At 33.0% G+C, this 26,598-nt stretch overlaps 1 protein-coding gene across 1 annotated transcript in view; it reads left to right on the forward strand.

Moving 5' to 3' along the window:
- zdhhc17 (zDHHC palmitoyltransferase 17) overlaps positions 1–25,711 on the forward strand; it is a 26,536-nt gene extending 825 nt beyond the window's left edge. The window contains exons 2-17 of the mRNA NM_001128382.1: positions 7,644–7,741; positions 10,134–10,256; positions 10,351–10,428; positions 10,990–11,134; positions 11,550–11,614; positions 14,064–14,226; positions 14,564–14,689; positions 15,489–15,631; positions 16,712–16,812; positions 20,395–20,519; positions 20,895–20,957; positions 21,099–21,192; positions 22,293–22,376; positions 23,618–23,775; positions 23,861–23,955; positions 25,281–25,711. Of these exons, the coding sequence (NP_001121854.1) occupies positions 7,644–7,741; positions 10,134–10,256; positions 10,351–10,428; positions 10,990–11,134; positions 11,550–11,614; positions 14,064–14,226; positions 14,564–14,689; positions 15,489–15,631; positions 16,712–16,812; positions 20,395–20,519; positions 20,895–20,957; positions 21,099–21,192; positions 22,293–22,376; positions 23,618–23,775; positions 23,861–23,955; positions 25,281–25,419 (1,800 nt within the window). The 3' untranslated portion in view covers positions 25,420–25,711. The remainder of the gene's footprint in view (positions 1–7,643; positions 7,742–10,133; positions 10,257–10,350; positions 10,429–10,989; positions 11,135–11,549; positions 11,615–14,063; positions 14,227–14,563; positions 14,690–15,488; positions 15,632–16,711; positions 16,813–20,394; positions 20,520–20,894; positions 20,958–21,098; positions 21,193–22,292; positions 22,377–23,617; positions 23,776–23,860; positions 23,956–25,280) is intronic.
- Positions 25,712–26,598: the final 887 nt, after the last annotated feature.

The following is a 26,598-nucleotide window of genomic DNA, read 5'->3' on the forward strand; positions in this document are numbered from 1 at the left end:
GCTTAATCATGACAGTGTTATTAAAAATATAATAAATGACATGCGGGACGGTCTAAATATGGTGCTTTTTGGGAATAAATGGAAGAACACTGTTTGAAGACCCCATGTTTGAGTGTTCAGTATTGTTTCTAGTCATTATTATTACTAACTAGTTAGTTTTTATAACATCATTTGGATATTAAACAAAGATCATGTTTCAAGAAGATATTTTGTAAATATCCTACCTTAAATGTATCAAAACTTAATATATGGTTTGTAATATGAAAGTCAAAGTATTTAGTATTAATAATAATAGTAATAATACATAATAGTACTGTTATTAAGGTATCATAATATAAACATTGATTTCAATAGACACCTGCATTACAGATAATTATTATTGTTTATTAATTAACAAACGCAGCAATATTATTTAAACATAATATATTATTTGTAATATGAAAGTCTGAGTGCTTAATATTATTAATAATAGTATTAATAAATAATAAAATTGTTATTATGGTATCATAATTTAAACTATGATTTGTGATATAAAAGTCTGAGTACTGAAAATAATAATAATATTAATAATAAATAATAATACCTTTCTTATGGTATCATAATATAAACTTTGATTTCAGTAGACACCTGCTTTACAGATAATTATTATTGTTTAATTTATCATCAAAAGCAGCCATATTATTTAAACGTAATATATGATTTGTAATATCAAAGTCCGAGTGCTTAATATTAGTAGTAATAAATAATAATACTGTTATTATGGTATCATAATATAAATTTTGATTTCGATAGACACCTGCATTACAGATAATTATTATTGTTTAGTTTATCAACAAAAGCAGACATAGTATCAAAACTCAATAAATGATTTATAATATGAAAGTCTTAATATTAATGATAGTAATAATGGCGGTTCATTCCGCTGTGGCGACCCCAGATTAATAAAGGGATTACGCTGAAAAGAAAATGAATGAATGAATGAATGAATAGTAATTATAATCATCATAATATAAACTATGATTTCAATAGACACCTGCATTACAGATCATTATTATTGTTTAGTTTATCAACAAAAGCAGCCATACTGTGTGACATCAGCTCTTACATAACAAATGTGAACCCTATATTTAATCTCTGAGATGTGATTTAAAATAAATAAATGCACAAATCCGTACGTTCATATGTGCATCAAGATCTTTTTAAAAACCCGCCGAACCGGACAGCATTATACTGCGATGGTTTATAAATAAATAGCACACCTTCTTTAAGGTTAATCAAGGTTTTGTATGTCATAACGTGAGATCAATGGAAATTAAATCAAGAGTTTTAAGTTTGTTCGTTGTGTTTTCATACTTTTCTGTGCAAACCCTGAGTTTATTGTGTGTGTGTGTGTGTGTGACAGCTTGCTCATATGGGACCTCCTGCTGTAAATTATTCATGCTCAGGCAGACCAGAGCTCATCACACACATGTAGTTTCAGTGAATAAGTGTTTTATGGTCATGCTGACCCAAGCACACCTTAAAATATGATTCTTTAAATTTACTAATTTGTTTTTTTAAGGTAAGTGGTTGCAAACAGTTTATATGGGCTGAATTTAAACAAGCAAGTTGAATATTTTATGCAAAAGTCTATCTTTTGTGTTATCTGGTGTTGAGCTGGTTCATTTAGAGGCTTGAATGTGGAGCTTTGATAGATATGGTGTTTTGCATGTGGCCGTTTGGCTTGTGATGCGTCATTGAAAGGTTAGATTATAATAAGTTAAGTTAAACAACTTTTATTTTCAATTTCAATTCAGTTTTATTTCATTGGGAAATTAATGCAGGCCAGAATATAGCATCACAAACATGATAACAAACAGTAATAATTTTGTAAAACACAGCCAAGTGCACTTCATAATTAGCTCTATTGAAGCAATAAATATTTGAATATGTTAAAAAGAAATAAAACTGCCTAAAACTTTTTATTTTAAAGTCTAATCTGGAGCAAAAGTAAAATTAGGTGAACATTTAATGCTATGTTTAATGGTGAATATTTAATGCTATCCAGATGTGAAGCTTTGTTATGAATGCTCTTTTGCTAATTGGAACAAAAGTGCAATTAAAAGAAAATGTGAAAAATAAAAGCAGAAATTAAACTTTTATTTAAACGTCATTTTATTTTAATGCATCTTGTTGGCGGTGTTCAAAGCATCTTATGTTATTTATTTATTTATTTATGTTATAGGACGACTTTGTTCACTGGTAGTAATATAGTAAATATACAACCCTTTTCAAAGAGAAATAAAGATTAATAAAATACCTGAGAAATTTCCAGACATGGCTTCATTTAATTTAACATTAATAAAAATTGTACATAATTAATTATGAATATATTCTTGGCATGCAACAATTATATGTGACTGCTGTACAATAACTTTTATTGTCAGACAGACAGACAGACAGACAGACAGACAGACAGACAGACAGACAGACAGATAGATAGATAGATAGATAGATAGATAGATAGATAGATAGATAGATAGATAGATAGATATACAATACCGTTCAAAAGTTTGGGGTCAGTTTTTTTTCATGTTTATTTATTTTTTATTTATTTTTTGTTCATCAAGGTGGCATTTATTAAATGTAAAACAAATTGTTAAATATTTATTAAAATGATTGTATGTAGTTTCTAATGAAATGATTGATCCAGTTATTATTGTTTTTATTACTACTACCAATAATAATAATAATAATAATGATAATTATTATTGCTAGAGTGATTTTTGAAGCATCATGTGACTCCAAGACTGGAATAATAAAGCTGAAAATGTATTATTAAAATCACTGGAATAAATTATTAGTTAAATTATAAACTACTTTTGAGTTGTTATTTTATAATGCAATAACATTTTACAATCTGTACTGTATTTTTGATTAAATAAATGCAGCCTTGGTGAGCAGGAGAAGCTTGTTAAAACATTTCAAAATCATACTGACCCCAAACTTTTGACCGTTAGTATAGATAGATAGATAGATGGATGGATGGATGGATGGATGGATGGATGGATGGATGGATGGATGGATGGATGGATGGATGAATATAATTATTTTTAGTTTTTTTAAACTATTTTATAGGACAATATAATGAGGACTATTGTTATAATTATTTTTAAATGTTTTAAAAACTTTATATACTATAATTTGCTATAAATATATACTTTCATACGGATATGAGATTGATTAAACTTACAATCTAACAAGAAAACTCAAATAAAAAATTATTATAAACTATATAGACTTTTTTTTTTTAAGAAATGAAATTAACGTTTAAAATAATTACCCGAAATGAATGCAAAATGTAATGACATGTTTAAATATGAACAAAAACTATAATATTAATCAAGGGGGCTAAAATAACATTAGTATTAAGTGAAATAAAAAAGACATTATAACTTTTATAATGTAGATTGTGTAAAAGCAGCTTAACAAAGAAGTTCTAGTAAATTGAAGCCATGTCAGTCCAGTTTTCAAAGTTGAAGTCTGAAGTCAATAAATATGTTGTTGTAGTACAAAATAAAAACGAAAGATCTACTAACTTTAAAAAAAAACAAGTTACACAAATGCTCTGAGGCAATGAGTTCCCAAAATGCTTTGAGCAATCTGAAGTGATCAGGTTTTGCAGCATGTTCTTGTGCAACACTTGAACATATTTTAGCTTTGTGGTTTTGCTTGTGTGGTTCAGTTTGTAAATAGTGTGTTTGATTTAATTAGCATATCTGTGGTTTATTAAGCATGTATTACATGTGTAATTTGATTAATACAGAGTTAAATCATGCAAACATTTTAAGTTATTTACACTTGATGTCTAATTTATCTACCCTCCAGTAATTGTTTTTGTTTGTTCAATATTTCCCAAAAGATGTTGAACAGATTCAGGGATTTTTCACAGTATGTCCTATAGTATTTATTCTTCTGGAGAAAGTCTTATTTGTTTTATTTCGGCTAGAATAAAAGCAGCTTGTAATTTCTAAATATCCTTTTAAGGTCAATATTATTAGCCCCCTAAACCGATATTTGTTTCGATTGTCTATTAAACAAATCACTGTTATACAATGACTTGCCTAATTACCCTAACTTTACCCTAATTAACCTAGTGAAGCCTTTAAATGTCACTCTAAGCTGAATACTAGTATCTTGAAGAATATCTAGTCAAATGTTATGTGCTGTCATCATGGCAAAGAGAAAATAAATCAGTTATTTAAACTACTATAATTGGAAATATGTTGAAAAAAATCTTCTAAATTGGGGAACAAATATACAGGAGGGCTAATAATTCTGACTTCATCTTTATATGCGATGATGATTGCATGGCCAGTACAGTCCAGGCTTGTTCTGACGGATGTTGATTTGAGCTGAAGATATAAATGGATGAGGTAATTAACATCATTACCAGAAGCTGTTGATAAAGCACCAAGCTGGGTCTTAGTGTGTCTTCCTGTGTGAATAGGAAGCTGAGCATCTCAGTGTGTGTCACATGATGCTGTAAGAGCCGCTTTCCTCACTGGCAAGATGAACACTAGGGCCCCGATTCAATTAGACCAACTGTTCTGATACCCGCTGCAAAGATATTGAATGGAGCCAGCTTTATTAAGTCCTGCAGTGACGCTGAAGCAGATCATTTCAGCATTTTTGGTTTTACCTTTTCGCAGTCTAAACCCCACTGAAAAGTGCATCTTTTGCAGGTGTTATATTTGCCTACTTGTAAAGTTAATATGTAAATTTAAAGACAACATTTACTGTGTCAATTTATGATTTTTGAAAGTGTAATGTGTTTTTCTGGAGAGTTATTTCTGTAGTCTGATCACCACATTAGAATGATAAGGTTCGATCTGCATTGTGAGTGGTTTTGAAATATTGAGCTTTACATTACGGTACTTTCCAGTAAGTTGAGACTGTTTTTGCATTCCATATTGCATTGACGATATGAGGACCATGTTTTCTTGATAAAAAGTCCCAAAATATACGCAACTGCTTTGTTTAATATTATATTTTATTAGAATGAATAATTTTCTTTGCCTGTAGCCTATAATTACAAAATTTTAGTATTTTTCTCATTGTTTAATAATTTTTTTCAGTATATATAATAAATACAATATAAAACAATTTAGAGTAATTAAAAATGCAATTAATGTATGTTATAGCAAAACGAATTTCTATATAAAATACATTTAAAATAATGGAATTATGTGGATACAATGGATATTTATTATACTTTGTAATTATTTTATATTGTTATTAGAAATTTGACCTGAACCTCCAGTGTTACCTTGTTCACCGAGTCCATCTTTTTCTCAGTTTTTAAAATCTAATTAAACCAAATATAAAATAAACAAAATGTTTTTATTTCTAAAAAGGGCTTGGTGTTCAGCGTCAAACTGATTCAGGCATTTTTGGGGGTTTCTCTACATCTAACATCAGTGTCCCTAAAGTATTGGATCTTAAATACAATAAACAGATACACTTCCTACCGATTAAATTTCTTTATTTCTGTAGCACTTTTACAATGTAGATTGTGTCAAAGCAGCTTCACATAGAAGATCATAGTGAATTGAAACCGTGTCAGTTCAGTTTTTTAGAGTTGAAGTTCAGTTTAGTTCAGTGTGGTTTAAGTTTCACTGCTGAAAGTCCAAACACTGAAGAGCAAATCCATCGATGCGCAGCTCTACAAGTCCCGAACCAAGCAAGCCAGTGCTGACAGCGGCGAGAAACAAACTTCACCAATTGGCGAAAGTGAAGGAAAAAACCTTGAGAAAAACCAGGCTTAGTTGGGTGCGACCATTTCTCTACTGGCCAAACATCTTGTGCAGAGCTGCAGTCTAGGCATCAACCAATAGAGCTCTTATGATCATAATAAAATTTAGTTTATTATTTTTTTAAAAATTATAAAGATTTCTTAAAATATATTATAAAAATATTTCTAAAAATATATATATAATAAACATTAAAAATAATAATTTAAATTAATTAAAGATAATAGCAATAGTATAATAACAAAGCATAATATAAAACTTTATATAATATGAACGTGAAAATGAAAAGCAGCCATGAAACGTGTGCAGGGTAACGCTGGATGTTCAGGTCAAATGGGTTTAGATAACTTTTGGGGTTTCCTCTGAATACGTCCCTCAAGTGTTGGACCTTCAATACAATAAACAGAGACCCTACCCACAAATCAATAGAGCTCTAATGATTGTAATAAAATGTGGTTTATTATTTTTTTGAATAGATAAAAATATATTTATTGCAATATATAATAAATAGTAAAACAATATAAAATAAGTTTAATTAATTAAAAATAATTACAATAGAATATAAAATGAATTTGAGAATGAAAAGTACTTGTGACAGGCGTACAGGGTAACACTGGAGGTTCAGGTCAAACTAGAGCAGGCAGTTTTTGGGGTTTCCTCTGAACATCAGTGTCTCTTCAGTTTTGGGCCTTTAATACAATAAACAGAGACCCTTCCCACCAATCAATAGAGCTTTTGTGATTATATTAATATTAAAACTACATAAAATATTTTATATTAATTTAAAAAATTATAGCAATAGTATAATCACAAAGTATAATATAAAATACTAAATCTAAAATAAATTTGAGAATGCAAAGGAGTTGTGACTGGTGTACAGGGTAAAGCTGGAGGTTCAGGTCAAACTAGTTCAGGCAGTTTTTAGGGTTTCCTCTGAACATCAGTGTCTCTCCAGTTTTGGGCCTTTAATACAATAAACAGAGACCCTTCCCACCAATCAATAGAGCTCAAGCTGGACATCTGCTGGTCATCACTCTCACCGTTCATCTGACCGTCTGACGGCTTTATTACTCTAATTATAAAGTTAAACAAACTTTTTAGTTACAGAACACCTTATTGTTGAGCATTAGTATTAAAACAACTTTTTTTGGTACTTCATTAAAATTATGCGTATGGATCATTTATGATTAGCTTACCTCTGCATTAGGGCTGTATATATCGTTCCAGCATCGATATCACAATGTCTGCAATAGTTGAATCACAGAATATGTCATGTTGAGTCAGCATTAGAGTTGACCAGGAGCCACAGAATTGTACTTAATTACTTTATTTATATGGAATTTATACGATTGATGCAACAAAAAAGTCTTGTTTTTCTTCCTTTGAATGTTTGTCTTGTTTCTAGTGCAAATTTGAAATATTTCAAAGTAAAAACAAGATTATTTTCTGCACCTGACTACTGTTAGACTCCCCAGAAAACCATCAAATAGTGCTATTAAGACATCTTGAAGACATCTTGTGAAACTGTATTCATATCGCAATATTTGTTGTTGAAAAGTCCAATATCACGATATCTGATTTTTCCAATTTTGTACATACTATCATAGTTTTGCAAGATTGACAAAACAAAATGGTTTGTATGATAATACATCAAACTCTGAATTCAGAACAGCAGAAAACTCTAGTCAGCTTTTAAAAGCGCTTTAACTTCAGCAGCTTGTGTTTGATTGAGATATCAGAGCGAGTTGACACCATTGCAATCGACCATATGTATAGGATGTCAAGTCCAAGATCCTCGGTTTGATGATCCATCACTCATCCTTCTAAACCGACTGTGTTTTTATCCTACAGGAAATTAAACCCCAGAGCCACTATAACCATGGCTATAACGAGAGCCGCAAGAGCCACGTGGACGACTACAGCACTTGGGATATCGTCAAAGCCACCCAGTGAGTCTGGACACAACACACACACACACACACACAATCACGTTTCTGGAAAAGTCATGGAATTTTAGCAGGGCATTTTCCACTCCTGGTAAAGTTTTGGAAAAATAAATAAACCCAAAATTCATGGAAGTTTTTAAAGAAATATCTGTGTACTTGAATATATTTGAGATGGTGATGTTGCATAAATACAATAATTTAAATACAATTGCGCTGTCCGTCCCTCGTGACGTTCTCTGCTTGGGGTAAAAAGCAACTCGCAGTTTCAGCTTTCACCGTAAGCAACTCGCTTTCACCGTAATTCCAGACATATTTTGAGTGTGGTGTCCAGAAGCAATTTCTAACTGCTATTCTAATGACAACGCAAGCCAACATTTCTACAATTTTCACACAGACAGCAGGATACTTTTTAAAAACTATTTTACAGATATAAATATAAACTATATAGATAGTCACATATTTTTTTATGTGCTTTAAATTTGAACCTGCAATTTTTCTTATTTACCACATGTATGTAGATATTACATAAAGCATTATGTCATGAATATTTACCTGGATGTTTTGGAAGTCCTGGAATTTTAGTAGTATAAATGTGTATGAAATAGACGTGGGACGATAACTGTTTTCAAGGTATACCGCGGTTTGGAAAGTCAAGGTTTTAAAACCTTGTTTTTGTAATATCATTCATAAGGTATGTGAAAGATTTTTTTATTTACATTTTTTTTAGGACAACAGTATCTTCAACAGACAAAATATCCAAAGATGCCATTTTAAATTGTAAAGAAATCTGTGTTTGTGAAACTAATGAAGACAGCAGAAGTCAATGATTCATTTGAATTATTTAGCCCGACATGTTTACTGTAACAAAATATCTTGAATGTTTCCCAAATTAAAATATACTGTGTTCAAAGGGGGGTTGTTGTTTTTTACCCAGACATTTAAAAAGAATATATTTCAGAGCAGTGATCACAATACCGTCAAACCGTGATATTTTTTTCAAGGTTATCATATCGACAGAATCTTATACCGGCTCATGCCTATTTTGAACTCTGTACAGTTGAGGGCAAAATTATTATCCCTCCGGTGCAATAATTATTTATAATACTGAAATGGGGGAAAAATGGGCTTTTAAATATGCAGCACCTCTTGCATGGAATAATCTGCAAACACAGTGTTGTTTTTACTACATACTTTTTAAGAGATTTGATATGATTTAGAAATTGAAACATTAGCCTGTAGATTTTTTTTTACATTGTCATTGTTTTGTGTGTGTTTTGATAGACGACTGATGTTATCTTTATTTCTGAACTGAATACTTATTAAATTCTGTCCAGGACGCTATTGTAAGAGATTTTTAATCACAATCTGACTTTTCCTGGTGAAATAAGGGCTATAATTATAATACTAATAATATTTATTCTTTTTCAAATTTTTCAAATGATATCTACTGGATTAGGGATATTTTCACAGAATTTCCTAAAATGTTTTTTTTTCCTCAGGAGAAAGCAATATTTGTATTATTTTGGCTAGAATAAAAGCAATTTCTTAAAAAAATTAAATAAAAATAAAAAAACATGCTACATTATTAAAAAAAATGGCTACAGAACAAACCACTGTTATACAATGACTTGCATAACTATAATCTAATTAAGCCTTTTGTTTTGTTTTTATTTGTTTTTAATAATTTTTATTGTCTGCATTTTATGTTCCTAAACTTGTCTTTTTTATTCCTGTTTATGTAAAGCACTTTGAATTGCCACTGTGTATGAAATGTGCTATATAAATAAACTTGCCTTGCCTTGCCTTGCCTTTTAATCGCACTTTAAGCTTTAAGACTAGTATCTTGAAAACATATATACATACTCATTTTCTTTTCAGCTTAGTCCCTTTATTAATCTGGAGTCGCCACATCAGAATGAACCGCCAACTTATCCAGCATGTGTTTTACGCAGCGGATGCCCTTCCAGCTGCAACCCATCACTGGGAAGCATCCATACACAGTCATTCACACACATACACTGCTGACATTTTAGCCTACCCAATTCCCCTATAACACATGTCTTTGGTACCCGGAGGAAACCCCCTCCATCACGGGGTGGAACATGCAAACTCCACACAGAAATGCCAACTGACCTAGCCGAGGCTCAAACTAGCGACCTTCTTGCTGTGAGGCGATCGTGCCACCCACTGTGCCACCGTGACACCCCTATATACAAATATGTTTTTTATTATTTGTAATTTCCATCCAGCAACATGTAGATACCTATGATGTTGTCAAAACTGTGTCAGATAAGCAAAAGCCTGACTTTGTTGATGCAGTGTTTGTATGCAGAATGTCTAAAGGGTGTTGTTCAGGGCTGTTTTGTGTTGTAAACTGATCTGTTTTTGTGCTCAGGTATGGGATATTCGAGCGCTGCCGTGAGCTGGTGGAGGCCGGATATGACGTCCGTCAGCCGGACAAAGAAAACGTCACGCTCCTGCACTGGGCCGCAATCAACAACCGCGTAGATTTGGTCAAGTATGTCTGACGAATCTCAATGGCCAACAGTCAGCTTGCTACATCTCAGCCTTTAGATGTCTTACTGAAGCGTCTCTGCCTGCTCTCTTCACAGGTATTACATATCTAAAGGTGCTATAGTGGACCAGCTGGGAGGAGATCTCAACTCTACACCTCTGCACTGGGCTACAAGGTGACCTTTCAGTGCAATACAAGCGCACAAATGATTGCATACGGCCTATTGTTCACCCAAAAATGTATTAATAAGCCATCCAGTTGTCAAAGTTTCATCGGTTTCTCAAGTTGTAATTGAATTGTCTAATTTAATACATTTTAATTAACATTTTCAGTGGATAGATTAATTAAAATAAAGCTGAAATGCAAACATTTTTAAATGTAAAACTTGAATGAAAATGAGCTGAAGTAAAAGGGGGTGTTCGAAAATAATGCTTGATGTAAATTTAACCATTACACAAGCTTGAAAAGTGTCTTAAATATAAAAATTTGGTGAATAAACAAATTAAATCACTAAAACTAATAACGAAAACAAACACAAAACATAATACTGAATATGTATTAAAATGAGAGTGAGTGCAAAAAGTGTAATGTAGTAATTCAAAACAGTCATCATTCATTGCATTGTTGGATGCAAGGTATTCTGTTTATGATAAAAATGTGCATGATGTGCAAGAGCACTGCTAGTGTGTCACAGTAATCATGGTGTGACCCCTCTGGTCTGCTGTGTGTCATTCAGACAAGGTCATCTCTCCATGGTGGTGCAGTTAATGAAGTATGGCGCTGATCCGTCTCTCATCGATGGCGAGGGGTGTAGTTGTGTTCATCTGGCTGCTCAATTTGGTCACACATCCATCGTGGCTTACCTCATCGCCAAGGGACAGGTATGAGCCAATCAGATCTCAGAGTGGGCGGAGCTATACAGGAAATATGACTAGTGTAACGTCATTTTGTACAGTTCATTAACCTCACAATGCATTCGCACCTAAAATAGATAAATAAATGTAGCTGAGTTGTTTTTAAATATTAGTATGGGTGTATCTTTGGCATTATTTGATTTGTTTTTATTTATTTGTTTAGTATAAAAGAACGCTATAGTAATGAATGTGTAATGTAAAAAACTATACTGATCTCAAATGCATGTTGAAGGTTGATGGGAAAGGATGGATTTGTCCATTCTCTGCCTGCAGGGGGCGTCTGTGACATTTCCATCCACAGTAGTTTGACCTCTAGGAACGATAACAAATGCATTTGATCTCAGTCTGATCTCACTTTTAAGTCTGTTCTGTGCTTCTCCAGGATGTGGATATGATGGATCAGAATGGCATGACCCCTTTGATGTGGGCTGCGTATCGGACACACAGGTAGCTTCTGATGCTGTCATGTTTTTCTGTTGTTACGTATTGCTGAAGCTTTAATCCTGATATATGATATTATTACCATATTAGATACCCAAGTTGCAAAGTATAACTGGTTAAAATACTTTAAAACACTCGCAGTAATGTAATCTTTTATAACAACTATAGTAAAGTGGTCATCTGGTAGCCAGGTTATTAACAACAACAGCAACAAAAACTAAATGCATTGCTTTATGTGCTTGCATGTTCAGAGTAAACAAATGTTTTGAGCCTAATTTATTTGCAAAAGCATGATGAAGTACAATATTGACAATTTACAATACATGGTAATTATTAAACATTAGTTAAGGCATTAAAATCAACAGTGAGAAATAGCCATATTGTAGTTATTTAAGAAACATCTGAGTGGCATTAGTTAATAACTTTGAATAATAATAAAAAATAATTAAATAATTAAAAAAGCGACACAAATTTAAAATATAATTATAATTAATTATTTTTATAATAAAAAAAATGAAATACAGCCTTGTAATGTATTTTTGGGCAAATCAACAGTGAGAAATAGCAATATTATAGTTTTTTTAATTCAATTTTATACTTTATTTATTTATTATAACTCCATTTCATAAAACAATTACATGGTTTTATGTGTTGTTGTTATTAGGCAAATCAACAGTGAGAATTAGCCATATTATAGGTATTAAAAATGTAATTTTATTTGTTATTAACTCCATTTAATTAAACAATTACAACTTAAATTTTTTTTTTTATTACAACTACTGTTTAAAAATGTTTTATGTGTTTTAGGCAAATCAACAGTGATAAATAGCCATATTATTTATATATTTATTTTTTATTATTATTTAAAATTAATGATTATTTATATCTACACTGAAAAATGATGTCTGCAAAATTGTTGCAAATAATTTATATGGGTTGAATTTAATCTGACAAGTTAAGTTTAATAATGTTCAACTTAATTTGTATGTTTAAATTCAACATAAATAAATAGTTTACAACCACTTTACTTCTATCCAAGGAATCATCTTTGAATCATTTTTTTCAGTGTAATAAATCAATTACATATTTGTCTATGTGTTGTTATTATTTAGCAAATCAACTGTGATATTTAGCCATATTATAGGTATTTAAAAATCGAATTTAAACTAATTTTATTATTTATTAACTCCATGTTATAAAACAATTACAAATTCTTAAATGTGTTATTAGGCAAATCAACAGTGAGAAATAGCCATAATATAGTTATTTACAAAAAACAAACAAACAGATTTTAACTAATTTTATTACATATTACCTAATTTTAATAAAACAAATTAAAAAATGTATGTTTTATTAGATAAATCAACAGTGAAAAATAGTCCTATTATAGTTTTTTAATTTAGTTTTATTTTTCATGTATTTATTATAACTTCATTTTGTAAAACAATTACATATTTTTTATGTGTTTTTTTTATTAGGCAAATTAACAGTGAGAAATAGCCGTAACAAAATTATTTACAAAAAAAAAACATATTTTAACTAATTTTATTACATATTACCTAATTTTAATAAAACAATGATTTTTTTTATGTTTTATTAGTAAAATCAACAGAGAAAAATAGCTCATAACTTATAGTTTATTTAATCTATTTTAAACTCATTTTAATATTTTCTTAACTCGATTAACAAATCGCGACTGAGAAGTAGCCATATTATAGTTATTTAAAGTATATGTAATTTACTTAAATTTATGAGATATTAACTCCATTTAATAAAACATTTAAAACTTTTTTTAATGCATTATTAGGCATTATCTTAGATATTAACGCCAGCTCAGATTAATAAATACTTTTTTAGTGGTCATTACATTGACTTAAGTTTAATTAACTGATGTTAACAAATTGACCTTTACTATATAGTACTAAAAAACAAAAAAACGCCTATAAATTGTCCGAATGTTTAATGTTGTGGGCCAGATTAACATGTAAAATTGTTAATAGCTTATGGAAATACATCTCCTAATAAGTCTCAAACACTGATATGAACGTTAATGATAATATAATGTGAATATTCTTAAAAAGCAAGTTTAAATAATTAAGTATTATTATTTACAGTATTTTTGAAGTGCCTGAGATATCAATATTGTGCATGATCATTATCATGGTATTTGATTAATAATTAAATGACTTTGCACAGGTCTGTGTGTGTGTGTGTGTGTGTGTGTGTGTGTGTTTTTTAATATTTTTCAGCTGAAACCCGTTGGCAAACTTAAAAAAATAAATAAATAAATTATATATATATATGTATATATATATATGTATATATATATATATATATATATATATATATATATATATATATATATATATATATATATATATATATATCCTTTGTTACAAGTAGTACTTTTTAAGTTGTAAATCTAATAGCTGTGTTTTCTTGCATTGCTCCGCAGTGTTGACCCGACACGACTGTTGCTGACGTTTAATGTGTCCGTGAATCTGGGTGATAAATATCATAAGAACACGGCTCTACATTGGGCGGTTCTGGCTGGAAACACAACAGTCATTAGCCTGCTTCTGGAGGCTAATGCTAACGTCGATGCACAGAACATCAAGGTAAAGTCCAGTAGGTTATGTTAGTAGGCCTGTCACAATAATCAATATATGGACTCTCTTTTAAATGATAGATTAGTCAGTACTGAATCCAAAACCGGAAAAATCACAGTCCAAAATCAGCACACCCAAAATACGTTGTGGAAAAATGTTAAATGCAATTTTTAAAAAGAGGAAAAATTAAGAATTTCTAAAGACGTTTGGTAACTAAACTCTTATTTTTATTGAATAAAATGCACCAAAACTTGTGTATATTCACTAAAATGTTGATCAAAATTGTGGCTGTATACTCATTTATGCTATGTACCGTACATATGTCTAATAGTGTTTGTGATGGCAGGGAGAGACGCCGCTGGATCTGGCTAAACAGAGGAAAAATGTGTGGATGATCAATCATCTGCAGGAGGCCAGACAGGCCAAAGGCTACGACAGCCCGTCATATCTGAAACGACTCAAGATGGACAAGGTAGAGCATCTGAGCAACTAGACGACGTCAGGGTGAAATCAGCGTAATGCATGCTGAATAATGCAGACTCTGTGTCTCAATGCTGGAAAACACAATGAGATTTGCTCTATGGAGGAATCAGTGTCTTGACTTTATTTTATTTCATGGCCTTAAAATGTTTACAGGGGTCTTCTAATGCTATTCAAGAGTTGGTTCACCCCTCAAAAAATAATTGTGTATGACTCAAAGGAAGATATACTGAAGAATGTTGGTAAAAAAGCAGCCGTTGACTTCCATTGTATTTGTATTCTGCACTTAAAGGGTCAGTTCACCCAAAAGTGAAAAATGTACTCGCTATTTACACTTCTATGAGTGACTTATTGTTCTTTTGAAGACCAAAGAAGACAAATAAAACCTTTGACCTCCATAGTAGGAGAGAGTAATACTATGGAAGTCTATGGTTACCGGATTTCAGCATTCTCCAAAATACCTTCCTTTGTGTTTGGGACAAGGGAATGGTGACTACATGATGGCAGAATTGTCAGTTTTGGGTGAACTATCCCTCTAATAAAAGTCTCACAGATGTAACCTACAGTATTCATTTAGAGCACGGTTGTCCAAACTCGGTCCTGGAGGGCTGGTGTCCTGGAGAGTTTAGCTCCAACCCTAATCGAACACGCCTGAACCAGCTAATCAAGCTCGATATACTAAAAACTTCCTGCCAGGTGTGTTGAAGCAAGTTGGAGCTCTCCAGGACTGAGTTTGGACACCCTGATTTAGAGGATGTTAATGAATCTGTCCATTTTCTGCGTGTGTGCAGGAGTTCAGACAGAAGGTGATGTTGGGAACTCCCTTCCTGGTGATTTGGCTGGTGGGATTTATTGCTGATTTGGACATTGATTCGTGGCTCATCAAGGGTGTGATGTATGCGGTGATGTGGCTCGTCGTGCAATTCCTGTCCAAGTAAGACACACACACACGCAATCATTATACAAGGCTTCTGCCTATACAGTGGGGGAAATAAGCATTGAACACGTCATGTTTTTTTTTCCTGGGAATAACATTTCTAAAGGAGCTGTTGACATGGAATTGAAGCAGATTTTGGTAAAAACCCAAACAAGACGAATATAAAAATAAAACTAAACAAAAAATGTGTTCTGTGTAATGACACAAGGAGAAAGAACTGAACTACTGAAATGTATGTAATACTTAATGAAAGGTGGTGTTGCAGCTTAAAGACGCCTCTCATATGGAGAATGAAGTCACATGCATTGCTCGGGTGTAACAGAGCGTCAAAATCTTGATGCTTCTGTGGGTTTCGTCTATCAAATCTGAGCTTTATTTTGTCTTCTCGATTGGATTGGGGTCAGGTGATTGGCTGGGCCATTCTACAGCTTGATTTTCTTTCTTTAAATTCATCTGAGAGTCTCCTTGGCTGTGTTTTGGATCATTGTCTTGCTGAAATGTCCACACTGGTTTCATCTTCATCCTGATAATGTAGATGTTGGACTGAAGCAGCTGATTTTCATCTACACTGAGGAAGAGCAGAGGGTTGCTGAAGAACAACTAAGAGATTTCAGCTGCTGTTTCGGCTTTCACTGCCGAACTACACCTCCCTTTCTTCATGTGTTCAGCACCTCTTCCCTGTCATTTCATTTTATTAAACAGAACTTCATTTGTAAACTAATTAGTTTGGTTTTCTTTGCATAAATGGATTGCTTTGGTTGTTATCAACATCTAGGGAAAATTTCAAGTCAGCAGCACCATTAGAAATACGTTTTCTGGGAAAAATGGTGACGTGTTCAATACTTAATTCCCCCACATTATCAGATATTCTTCTTGCCATTTATTTCTGAAGCTTTTATCAGCGGGGTCTCCGCAGGCTCCTAAAAAATCTTCACTGAAATATTGACCTCTAGGTCTAAAATAATTTTAAATGGATCATAATTTTCTTAAAAGGCACTGTAAACGTTTAAATGCTAAATAGTTATTCACAGTATTTTAATGGACTCTGATGTGAGCTAACGTGATCTCTGTTTCCAGGTCTTTCTTTGATCACTCCATGCACAGCGCTCTTCCTCTGGGCATCTATCTGGCCACTAAATTCTGGATGTACATCACCTGGTTTTACTGGTTTTGGAATGATATCCTTTTTGCTGATGATTACAATGTGGATTTGAGGCGACTCACTTAACCAGCATGTTCTGCTGTGGCTTTTAAATCAATTAACAATAGCAGCAGATTTAGCATTCGCTGAAATGACTCATTTGTGCATCAGTTTATATCAGTTTAAATGAACATCCGGATCAGAACGCTGACAGCAGGAAAACCAGGCCACCTTTTTTTAAATCCAAGAGCTAAACATTTCTATATATTGGTTAAAAAACATATTTTCTGCTGTCTTTTGTTTTTCAGTGCAAACTTTAAGGAGACCTATTTGGCAAAAATACTTTTATAAGGGGTTTAAACACAGTTGTGTGGTAAAAATAGCCAGCATCTAAGGGTAAAAAGTAAATAATCAAGCTTGAAAAAGTCTGCAGAAACACTTTGATTGACATTCTGCCTTTGTACGTGTCATCAGAGATGGAAAGCCTCGCCCATCGGTGATGATCTCTCCCTCATTAGCATAAACTGCACTGAGTGAGAAGCAGCCGTCCACTATTAGTTTTCACCTGCTGAAAATAAGGTCAGAGACTACGAAACATTCTAAATGTGAAGATTTAGATGCACAGACTACCTTCTATCTTTTAGTTTTCCACAAAAATAAAATTAGTCCTGTTTTAAATCTGCTGCAATGCTGACTTATAGGCGTTTGTAGCTCCGCCCTCTTTTGAAAAGAGCACAATCTCATTTGCATTTAAAGCGATAGTCACCAAAACGGAGCAACAAAGCCTGAAAGGGTCAGTTTCAAAGAGTTATAAAACATTATTGCCTGGTATTTTGTGCTGAAACTTCACATGCACACCCTAGAGACTTATTTTACATCTTGTAAAAAGGCGCATAATGGGTCCCTTTTTAAAACTAGGTCGCTGGATTGACCCAGTTTATACAGGAATATCTCTTTTCACTGCTGAAAATGATCTTGTAGAGAAGCCCCATTTAAATGTGCACTCAGTGTGACGGACCTAATAAAAGGAACAGATGATGTAGATGTGAATTTAGCAATGCAATTCAATATCTGGATGTTTTCAATGGTCCTAAACTCATATCCATTATTTAATGGTGTGTTTTTTTTTAAATCTGGAGCTGATTTCATTCAAGTTGAGTTTTAAATTCAAGTCTTTATTGTGTTTTTTCCATGTGGATTGTAAAAGCAGCTTCTCATACACGAAGAAAAAAGACCTATGCATTATAATAACACAACTCTGGGCAGCTGCATCAGCTTTGACATGCATGATAAGGCTCATTTTCAGTGGATTTCTTAAATCAGTTGTGACTCACATGATGAATGCAGCGAAAATGACACCATTAAGTGAAATAATGTGGGTGAGAGGAAGACTGTGGAGTGGTGTGCATTATGGTATATAAAGAAAAAAATCTGCTATAAATATTGGTGCTTTTACACTAGTTTATATTATTTATATGAGATAAAGATGCACAAAAAAAATCTAAATCACACATTTTGGTTGTCCAAAATAATGCAATTAATTCTATTAGGTGGTCATTTTGGTAACACTTTATTTTAAGACACAATGCATGGTATTAACAAATCATTAACTAAGCCTATTAGCTCAATGAACTACTAATTATCTGCTTATTGATAGTCAAGTGGAAAGTTTTGGGTGTGATTTAGGTTTGTAGAGTAAAATTATACTTTATAACTACTAAAAAAAGTGATAAGAAGCCAATAGTTAATAGCATGAATTGTGATTTAAACTGAAGTGTTACAGCCATCTGCTATGAATAATCAGATCCTTTGGTTTGTGCACTATTTATTTGCCTGAACTATCCCAAAATTGCCACTGTGCATGGTTGTTTAATGTAAATAAGCACCATTTCAAGCTATAAATGGTCAGTGTGGCATATGATTACTCATAGTGTGATATAAGATTCTGTTCAAGACGCCCACCATTAGGTGTGAGAGAAATGAAGTACACACACGAGAAAGCAGAGTTGCTTTCTGGTAATGACACATGTTGCGTTTCTGTGTTTATAGTGCTGTCAAACTGCGGGAAAATAGGATTTATTTTCAAAGCTGAACCGTTTCCTCGCCTATTGAACAAACCACTCCAGACGTGACTCATGTCTGGATCCGCTTCTCCAGCAAAAGCTGCTGAAATGTGGTTTGTGCGATTGGAGGATGTTGAGGGATTTTTTAGGCATGCACAGATCCTCCATATGTCCAGGTGCTTCAGGAATAGAAACGATGCATTCTGGCTGGATTTGTTTCAATCTCTCCTTTATCATCCAACAATAGAGCTTCTCCTCTGAGGATTGAGGTTTTTTACTGCAGTAATTGTTGGCTGAGCTCAATTCTGCAAACCCACTCACAGGAGAAACAGAATTTCTGCTTGTGTTAGGTTGTTTTTTGGTGTGTGTGGACATCCTGAGGTTAATCGTCTCTGGTGGATTGAGATTTCTTAGTTGTCAACTATCGGATTCCTTTAAGGATAGATCTCTTTAAAGTCCCAGGTATACTTCAAATGAAATGAAAGAACTTTGAATGAACTTTTTTTGACGAATTTCCTGAACACACACACACACACACACACACACCATTGCATAAATGCAATAAACCAATAGTAGCTCAAAGGTGTTTTGGAGTCAAAACCCAATTTCCCCAAAAGTTTGCTTTGGTGAGCGGTTTCAAATTGGCGAAACAAATTCAAGAACACCTTCATTTTGGCTGGATTTGAAAAAAACTCTGAAAGCAAGAGTAATAATGGTCGAATTAACAGTATTACCAATTCTGGATTATGGGGATTTAATTTACAGATCAGCTTCAAAAACTCTTCTTCACAAACTAGATGTTATTTATCATGCAGCAACTCGTTTTGTTACTGGTGCACCATTTAATACTAATCACTGTCAACTCTATTCTTCACTGACTTGTCCTCCTCTTCAATCACGTCGACAAATTCATTGGTTTCTGTTCATTTATGAAACTCTTATTAGAAAAACTCCACTATATTTACAATCACTTCTTCACATTCAGGAAACATGTCGAAATCTGCGCTCTAGTAATTTCATTAACCTTTGCATACCCAAAGTTCGCACTTCATTTGGTCGATACTCTTTTCAGTTTTCTGCTACTGATGCTTGGAATCATCTGCAGCAGACCTTAAAGCTCAGCACTTTCTTTCCACTATCATCTTTTAAAAATTCAATCCAGTCAATAGTTCAAGATGACTGTGCTTGTTTTTAGTTTTTTTTTTGTTGTTGTTGGTTTTATGTTATTATCTGCATTTGTGAAATTGTTATTGTATTGTGTCCCTACTGCTTTGTACTGCATCTGCTTTTCATGTTGCCTCTGGGCCAGGTCATCATTGTAAATGAGTTCTCAATTGACTTACCTGGTTAAATAAAGGTTATTATAAATGAACTGAGGCCATTTAGACTTAAGTCTAATAAACACAAAATGTCTTGGTGTGAGATTGATGTGATTGATGTATTCAGATCAGTCTGATTCAAAACTATTTTTAAGACTTTTAGCAAGTAATCGCCAATGATCATAAGAACTTATTGGTCTACAATTTAATAAGCGTAACTTCCTTAACTGTCCACACATCTCCCATTCGTCACTATCCACCTGCCCTTCCTGCTCAACAGTCTGGCTCTTTTCTACAACTTTGGCAAGTCCTGGAAGTCCGACCCTGGTATTATCAAAGCATCTGAAGAGCAGAAGAAAAAGGTACCAAAAACTAAATGACTCCAGCTGTAATTAGAGCAAGTGTAACAAGAGAAATTAAAATAGCTCTATTTTTTTTTTTCCTTATTGGTAATTTAGAGCGGGAGATAACTCATGCAATAACACATGCTGTTATGTTATCTTGTGTTGGATGTCTGATATACACAAACATAACATGCATTATGGTTGCATGCACATTTTGGTGCTTCAGTTCTGAGTTCTTCCCCAAATGCATGGCTGCAAACATCTTTTGAAGGACAAATGTCTATCCAGGCTGATGCAGCAAATCCTAAATATTTAAAAGTACATCTTGGACTGCTAAGGAACAATCCAGCTCCTTCAGAAACTGTAATCTGCTTTCCTCTTCTTTATCTCTAGACTATAGTTGAATTGGCAGAAACAGGCAGTCTGGATCTCAGCATATTTTGCAGCACCTGTTTGGTAAGTATGACTCTTTTTTTCATTCTGCACAACTGTTTGAACACATTGAACACTCCTCGAGCGTGCTGATAACTTAACCGTCTGATTTGCATGGCAATTTTCATGCACCTAAATCATTGTTTACCGATCTGTTCTCTGCAGATACGGAAGCCTATCAGGTCAAAACACTGCGCCGTGTGCAATCGATGCATCGCCAAGTTTGACCACCACTGTCCGTGGGTTGGGAACTGCGTTGGTGAGTTTTTCAGTAGCATTTGTTTCTGAAGTTCTACAATTGATTTTTATAAAGAAAACATTTGATTAAAGCTATAAACTCTGTTTATAGCTTAAAACTTTATTTTCCTTTGGATTTGTTGGTTCATATCTGTCAATTCTGTTTACATGCATGCTTTTCACAGGGTATAAAGGGTATAAAATATAATACAAATCTAAATAGAGCTTAGAATTTTAGTTGCTTTCATTTAAAAAATCAGAGAAAATCATTTGATTTATAAATGTCTATAAACTCTGTTTATAGCTTAAACTTAATTTAGAAAAAATTGTTTGTAGGTTTATATGTCAATTCTGTTCATATGCATATTTTTCACAGGGTCTAAAGAAAGTATAAAATAAAAAAATCTAACTTTTGGGCCTTAAAATATCCTGACATCACTAAAGTATTGTGTTAATTAATTTTAAGCATGCCTTTATTTTCTTATGTGCATGTAATGTGACCTCTAATAGGCATTGAAGGCTCCAACAGTGCTTTCATTTTTATTTTCTTATTGTTTGCTGTAGTTCTTTATTGCAATAGTTCAAATATCATTACTAGAGTGCAACATTTTGATTAAAGATCTTAATGTTGGTCATAATCGTCTTAAAAAGTCTTAAATTGGATTTTAAAATCCCTGTAAGCCTGATCTCTCAAATTTCTGTGTATTTATTTTTTAAATTATGAGGTTAAAGGTCAGAATTTTAAGATAGAAACTACAAATTCTGACTTTTTTCTTAGAATTATGGCTTCATATTTCCCAATATTTTTTTTTATTGATCCACTGGCCTTCACTAGCATGCTCTTCAGCCTGATATTAATGTGAAACGTCAATAATTGTTCACTATTTGTGAAAAAGAAGAGTATTTTTTATTTTATTTTATTTATTAGTTGTTAACAAAACATACAGGCTGAAAAAACTATATAAAAAAAGAAGAGTATTTTTGACATCTTACTATCTAAATCTGATATTTCTTGGGCTAAAGCAGATGAGCTGAGAGTATGAAAGGGAATGCAAAGCAGGATATGTGACTCACATGCTGTTGGAGTCCATTAAGTTTTCTCTTCCTCATTGTTTGCTACAGGAAGTGGAAACCATCGCTATTTTATGGGCTACTTGTTCTTCCTGTTGTGCATGATCTGTTGGATGATGTACGGATGCATTTGTTGTAAGTATACTTGATGTTGTAAAGTGTAGTGTAATCCTTTGAATTTCATTTGATTCAGTGATCATTTTATTTGATTCCTCTATAAAAGAGTCAGTTGTTTTGAACAAATCATTTGAATTAATAATTCGGTGAATCAATCATTAAAACAGAAACTTATCAACACATACTGTTAGTGTCATTTGATTCAGCAACTAGATTCCTCTTTAAAAGAGTCAGCTATTTTGAATGAATCATTTGAATGAATGATTTAGTGAATCACTTATCGCAACAGAATCTTTTCAACACATACTGTAAGTGTAATTTGATTCATGCACTTCCATCCTCTTTAAAAGAGTCAGCTGTTTTGAACAAATCATTTGAATGAATGATTCAGTGAATCACTTATTGCAACAGAATCTTTTCAACGCATACTGTAAGTGTAATTTGATTCATGCACTTCCATCCTCTATAAAAGAGTCAGCTGTTTTGAACAAATCATTTGAATGAATGATTTAGTGAATCACTCATTACAGCAAAAATACCTATTGTTAGTTTCATTTGATTCAGCAACTACATTCCTCTTAAAAAGAGTCAGCCGTTTTGGATGAATCTTTTGAATGAATCAGTCAAAGAATCACTCATTACAACATAATCTTGTCAACATATAGTATTAGTGTAATTTGATTCAGACACTTTTATCCTTTATGACAGTCAGCTGTTTTGGACAGATAAATTGAATGAATGATTCAATGAATCACTCATTGCAACAGAATCTTTTCAATACATACTGTTAGTGTAGTTTGATTCAGACATTTTCATCAACTATGAAAGAGTCCACAGTTTTGAACGAATCATTGGAATGAATGATTTAGTGAATCACTCATTACAGCAGAATCTTGTCAACATACTGTTAGTTTCATTTGATTCAGCAACTAGATTCCTCTTTAAAAGAGTCAGCTGTTTTGAATGAATCATTTGAATGGTTGATTCAGTGAATCACTTATCGCAACAGAATCTTCACATACTGTAATTGTAAGTTGATTCAGACACTTTCATCCTCTATAAAAGAGTCAGCCGTTTTGAATAATAAAATCATTGAATCACTCATTTCTTTTCCACAGAATCTTGTTCGCCTCCTACCTGCAGTTTTTATTTTCATATTTCTTTACCTATGACAGGCTTAAACCAGCACAAAAACACAATCAGAAAAGTTATTGTTTCATTGCTGTTATCAAAAAATAATGAAAGCATGGTCTCTGCAGACTGGAGGATTCACTGTGCCACCAGCTACACTAAAGACGGCTTCTGGATCTACATCACTCAGATCGCCACCTGCTCGCCGTGGATGTTCTGGATGTTTCTCAACAGCGTCTTTCACTTCATGTGGGTCGCGGTGCTCATCATGTGCCAGCTCTATCAGGTGAGCTAAAACACACGCTGCCTTCATCATCTTAAACGGGTGTTTCTGTGGGTTTGTTGACTGTCTCTTCATGTGTCCTTCATAGATTGCTGTTCTGGGCATTACTACAAATGAGCGAATGAACGCCAGAAGATATAAGCACTTTAAAGTCACAGCCACGTCCATCGAGAGCCCATTCAAGTGAGTCTTTGTTTCATATTTTGCTCATTATTTTATATTTATATATATATATATATATAACCATCAACAGTGTTATAGTATTCTTTACAGAGAAAAACCATGTAACAGTAAGGAATAAAGTGTTAATGACAGAGTTAAACAGTGTTATTCAATGACATTGGTTTAAAATGTTGTTTAATAATAAATTAAAACAATTTATTTTAAAATGCTATTAGTCCTGAAAAAACATTATTTTTGTTATTAACATAATGACAGATTTTGTTGTCATTGTAAAAAAAGTACAAATTAAATTTAAATTAAGGTTGAAAAGATTTATTTAATTAATTAAAGATATTTTAAAGAAATAATACTTAGATGATCATTATGAAAATTAAATGTTTGATTTACTGTAGTAAAATATAATAAAAGATATCAGTGTATTTAACTTGTGTATAATATTCAAAATATATTATAATGAACAAATAAGTAACTAAATATGAATTTAAGCTAATTTCTATTAATATATAATTTTAAAATCATCAGAATAAAAACTTTAAGATGAAGTACTAAATTACTAACTGAGATCAAACTTGCCTCAGCTATTGGAGTCGTCTTTGAAAATAGTCCACAGGTTTGTCCTTGCAACTGGGATGTTTGATTTCGAAATGTCGTTTTAATTAAGAAGGTTTCACGCTCTTTTGTGTGAGCACCTGAGGTTTTAAGCCTTTTTTGTCGTCAATATATGTAAATCCACGCTTTACATATTCGGGGTCGTACCTAAATGAAAATTCACATGTCAAATGGTAAGGTTGTCGCACGCGCATTTCAAAATAAAAGTCAAAAATAAGTAAAAAATTTAACTTTTGTTGTTGTAGTACTTCTAACTTTTTTGGCTGAGATACATCCTAACAAAGTATGTAAAGTCTATTTTATTCAAATCTCATGTGGTGTACATATCTCACTTTCAAAAAATGACACTTAGTTAATATTTTGTGCTTAAAAAAAGTACTGTTGTCTGTAATTGCCTCTAAAAATTTTAGCAAAACATTTTATTGCCTACATATAGTATGCCAAGCACTGTTGACCATCTCTTACACCTTAACCCACCCTTAAAGCTGTCCCTAAATCTACCCAACAGGTGTTCTGCAGTACATTGCATTTATTTTTGGGTGCAAGTACATAGTATTTAAGACCACTTAATGTAAAGTGGGACCTAACTTCCTATCTTACTCAAAACTATCATCATCTCCAGATTAGTATTTGAAATCATTATTGTTAATAGCATCCTGCAGGAAAGCTAGAGTTACTCAGATGTTTTCAGTGTGCAGTTTTTCTCCCCTTCACAGTCACGGCTGCATGCGTAACCTCATCGATTTCTTCGAGCTGCGCTGCTGTGGGCTCCTGCGGCCCGTGCCCATAGACTGGACCTCGCAGTACACAATAGAGTACGACCAGACGTCCGGCTCAGGATACCAGCTGGTGTAGCGCAGTGAATGGACGAGTGAATAAATGAACCAGAAAGAGGAGAAGAAGATAAAGAGGGGAGAGGTTTTCCAGAAGTGCTGCTCACGGGACCATCTCCTTCATCAGGATTATAACGCATGCTGTTTTATCGGTTCGCATCGAAAACTAAAACCCGCACACCTGCCATCGACAGCACTACGAGAAGCAGGAAGGGGAGGAGTCTGATGACATCACAGCCGACCCCTCCTCCATTGCTCAGCAGAGACGTTTTCGTGGTTTGTTTTCGCACATCGGCTTGCGTTCGTTTTATTACTTTTGGTTTTCTTCCGGTGACCCCCTTTTAAAGTGATATCAGATCGTTCGCTATTTTGTGCAAGACTGAAGATTAGCATTAGCCGTTTTTGAGGAATCGTTCTGCGTGAAATTACGTTTCGTCATTGTTTGCTTAGTTTCGTGTCGCTTTAACTATGTTTTTCTTTTGTGGGACACAAAAGGAGATATTTAGACGAGTGTTCACGCTGCTCACATATTTAATAGGTTTTTAATTGAAAGTAAGGGCAACACTTTACCATAAGGTTGCATTCGTTAATGCATTTACTAACATGAACAAACAATGAGCAATCTGTTTAATACAGTATTTCTATTTCATTTTATTTAACGGAAATACAGTTGAACATTGTTAGTTCTTTGTTAACTCACAGTAAATTAACTGTTGTTAACAATCATGAATTTAGATGCTTATAATGCATTAGTACATGTCGTTAATAAATGCTACTTGTAGTTCATTTAGTAAATGCATTAACTAATGAAACCATATGGTAAAGTGTGACTAAAGTAAGTAATGCACATAATTGTTCGAAACGACATTATGTTGAGTAGATAATGACGTGAGCATTTCATTTCGCTTTGCTGAACGATTCCTTCTGATTCGTCTGATTGTGATTCTTTTATTTGGATATGAGTCGGATCAAACGGGCATCGTGCAGACGCGTTCACATACGAGATTCCCTCTTTAAATAATGTGACTTAAAGCATATTTATTTTTTATCTATTTATGTAATATTTTTCAGAGAGTAACTATGTGGTCATCATTTTTATTTTTGTTTTTTTTACAGTTCAGCATATATGTACATTTGCAGCATGTTTAATAGTTTAGGCGGAGGAGTCTTATGAAACGAATCGAGGTGAAAGCTGGGTTAT

The sequence above is a fragment of the Danio rerio genome, chromosome 4, assembly GCF_049306965.1.
Source record: "Danio rerio strain Tuebingen ecotype United States chromosome 4, GRCz12tu, whole genome shotgun sequence".
NCBI lineage: Eukaryota > Metazoa > Chordata > Actinopteri > Cypriniformes > Danionidae > Danio > Danio rerio.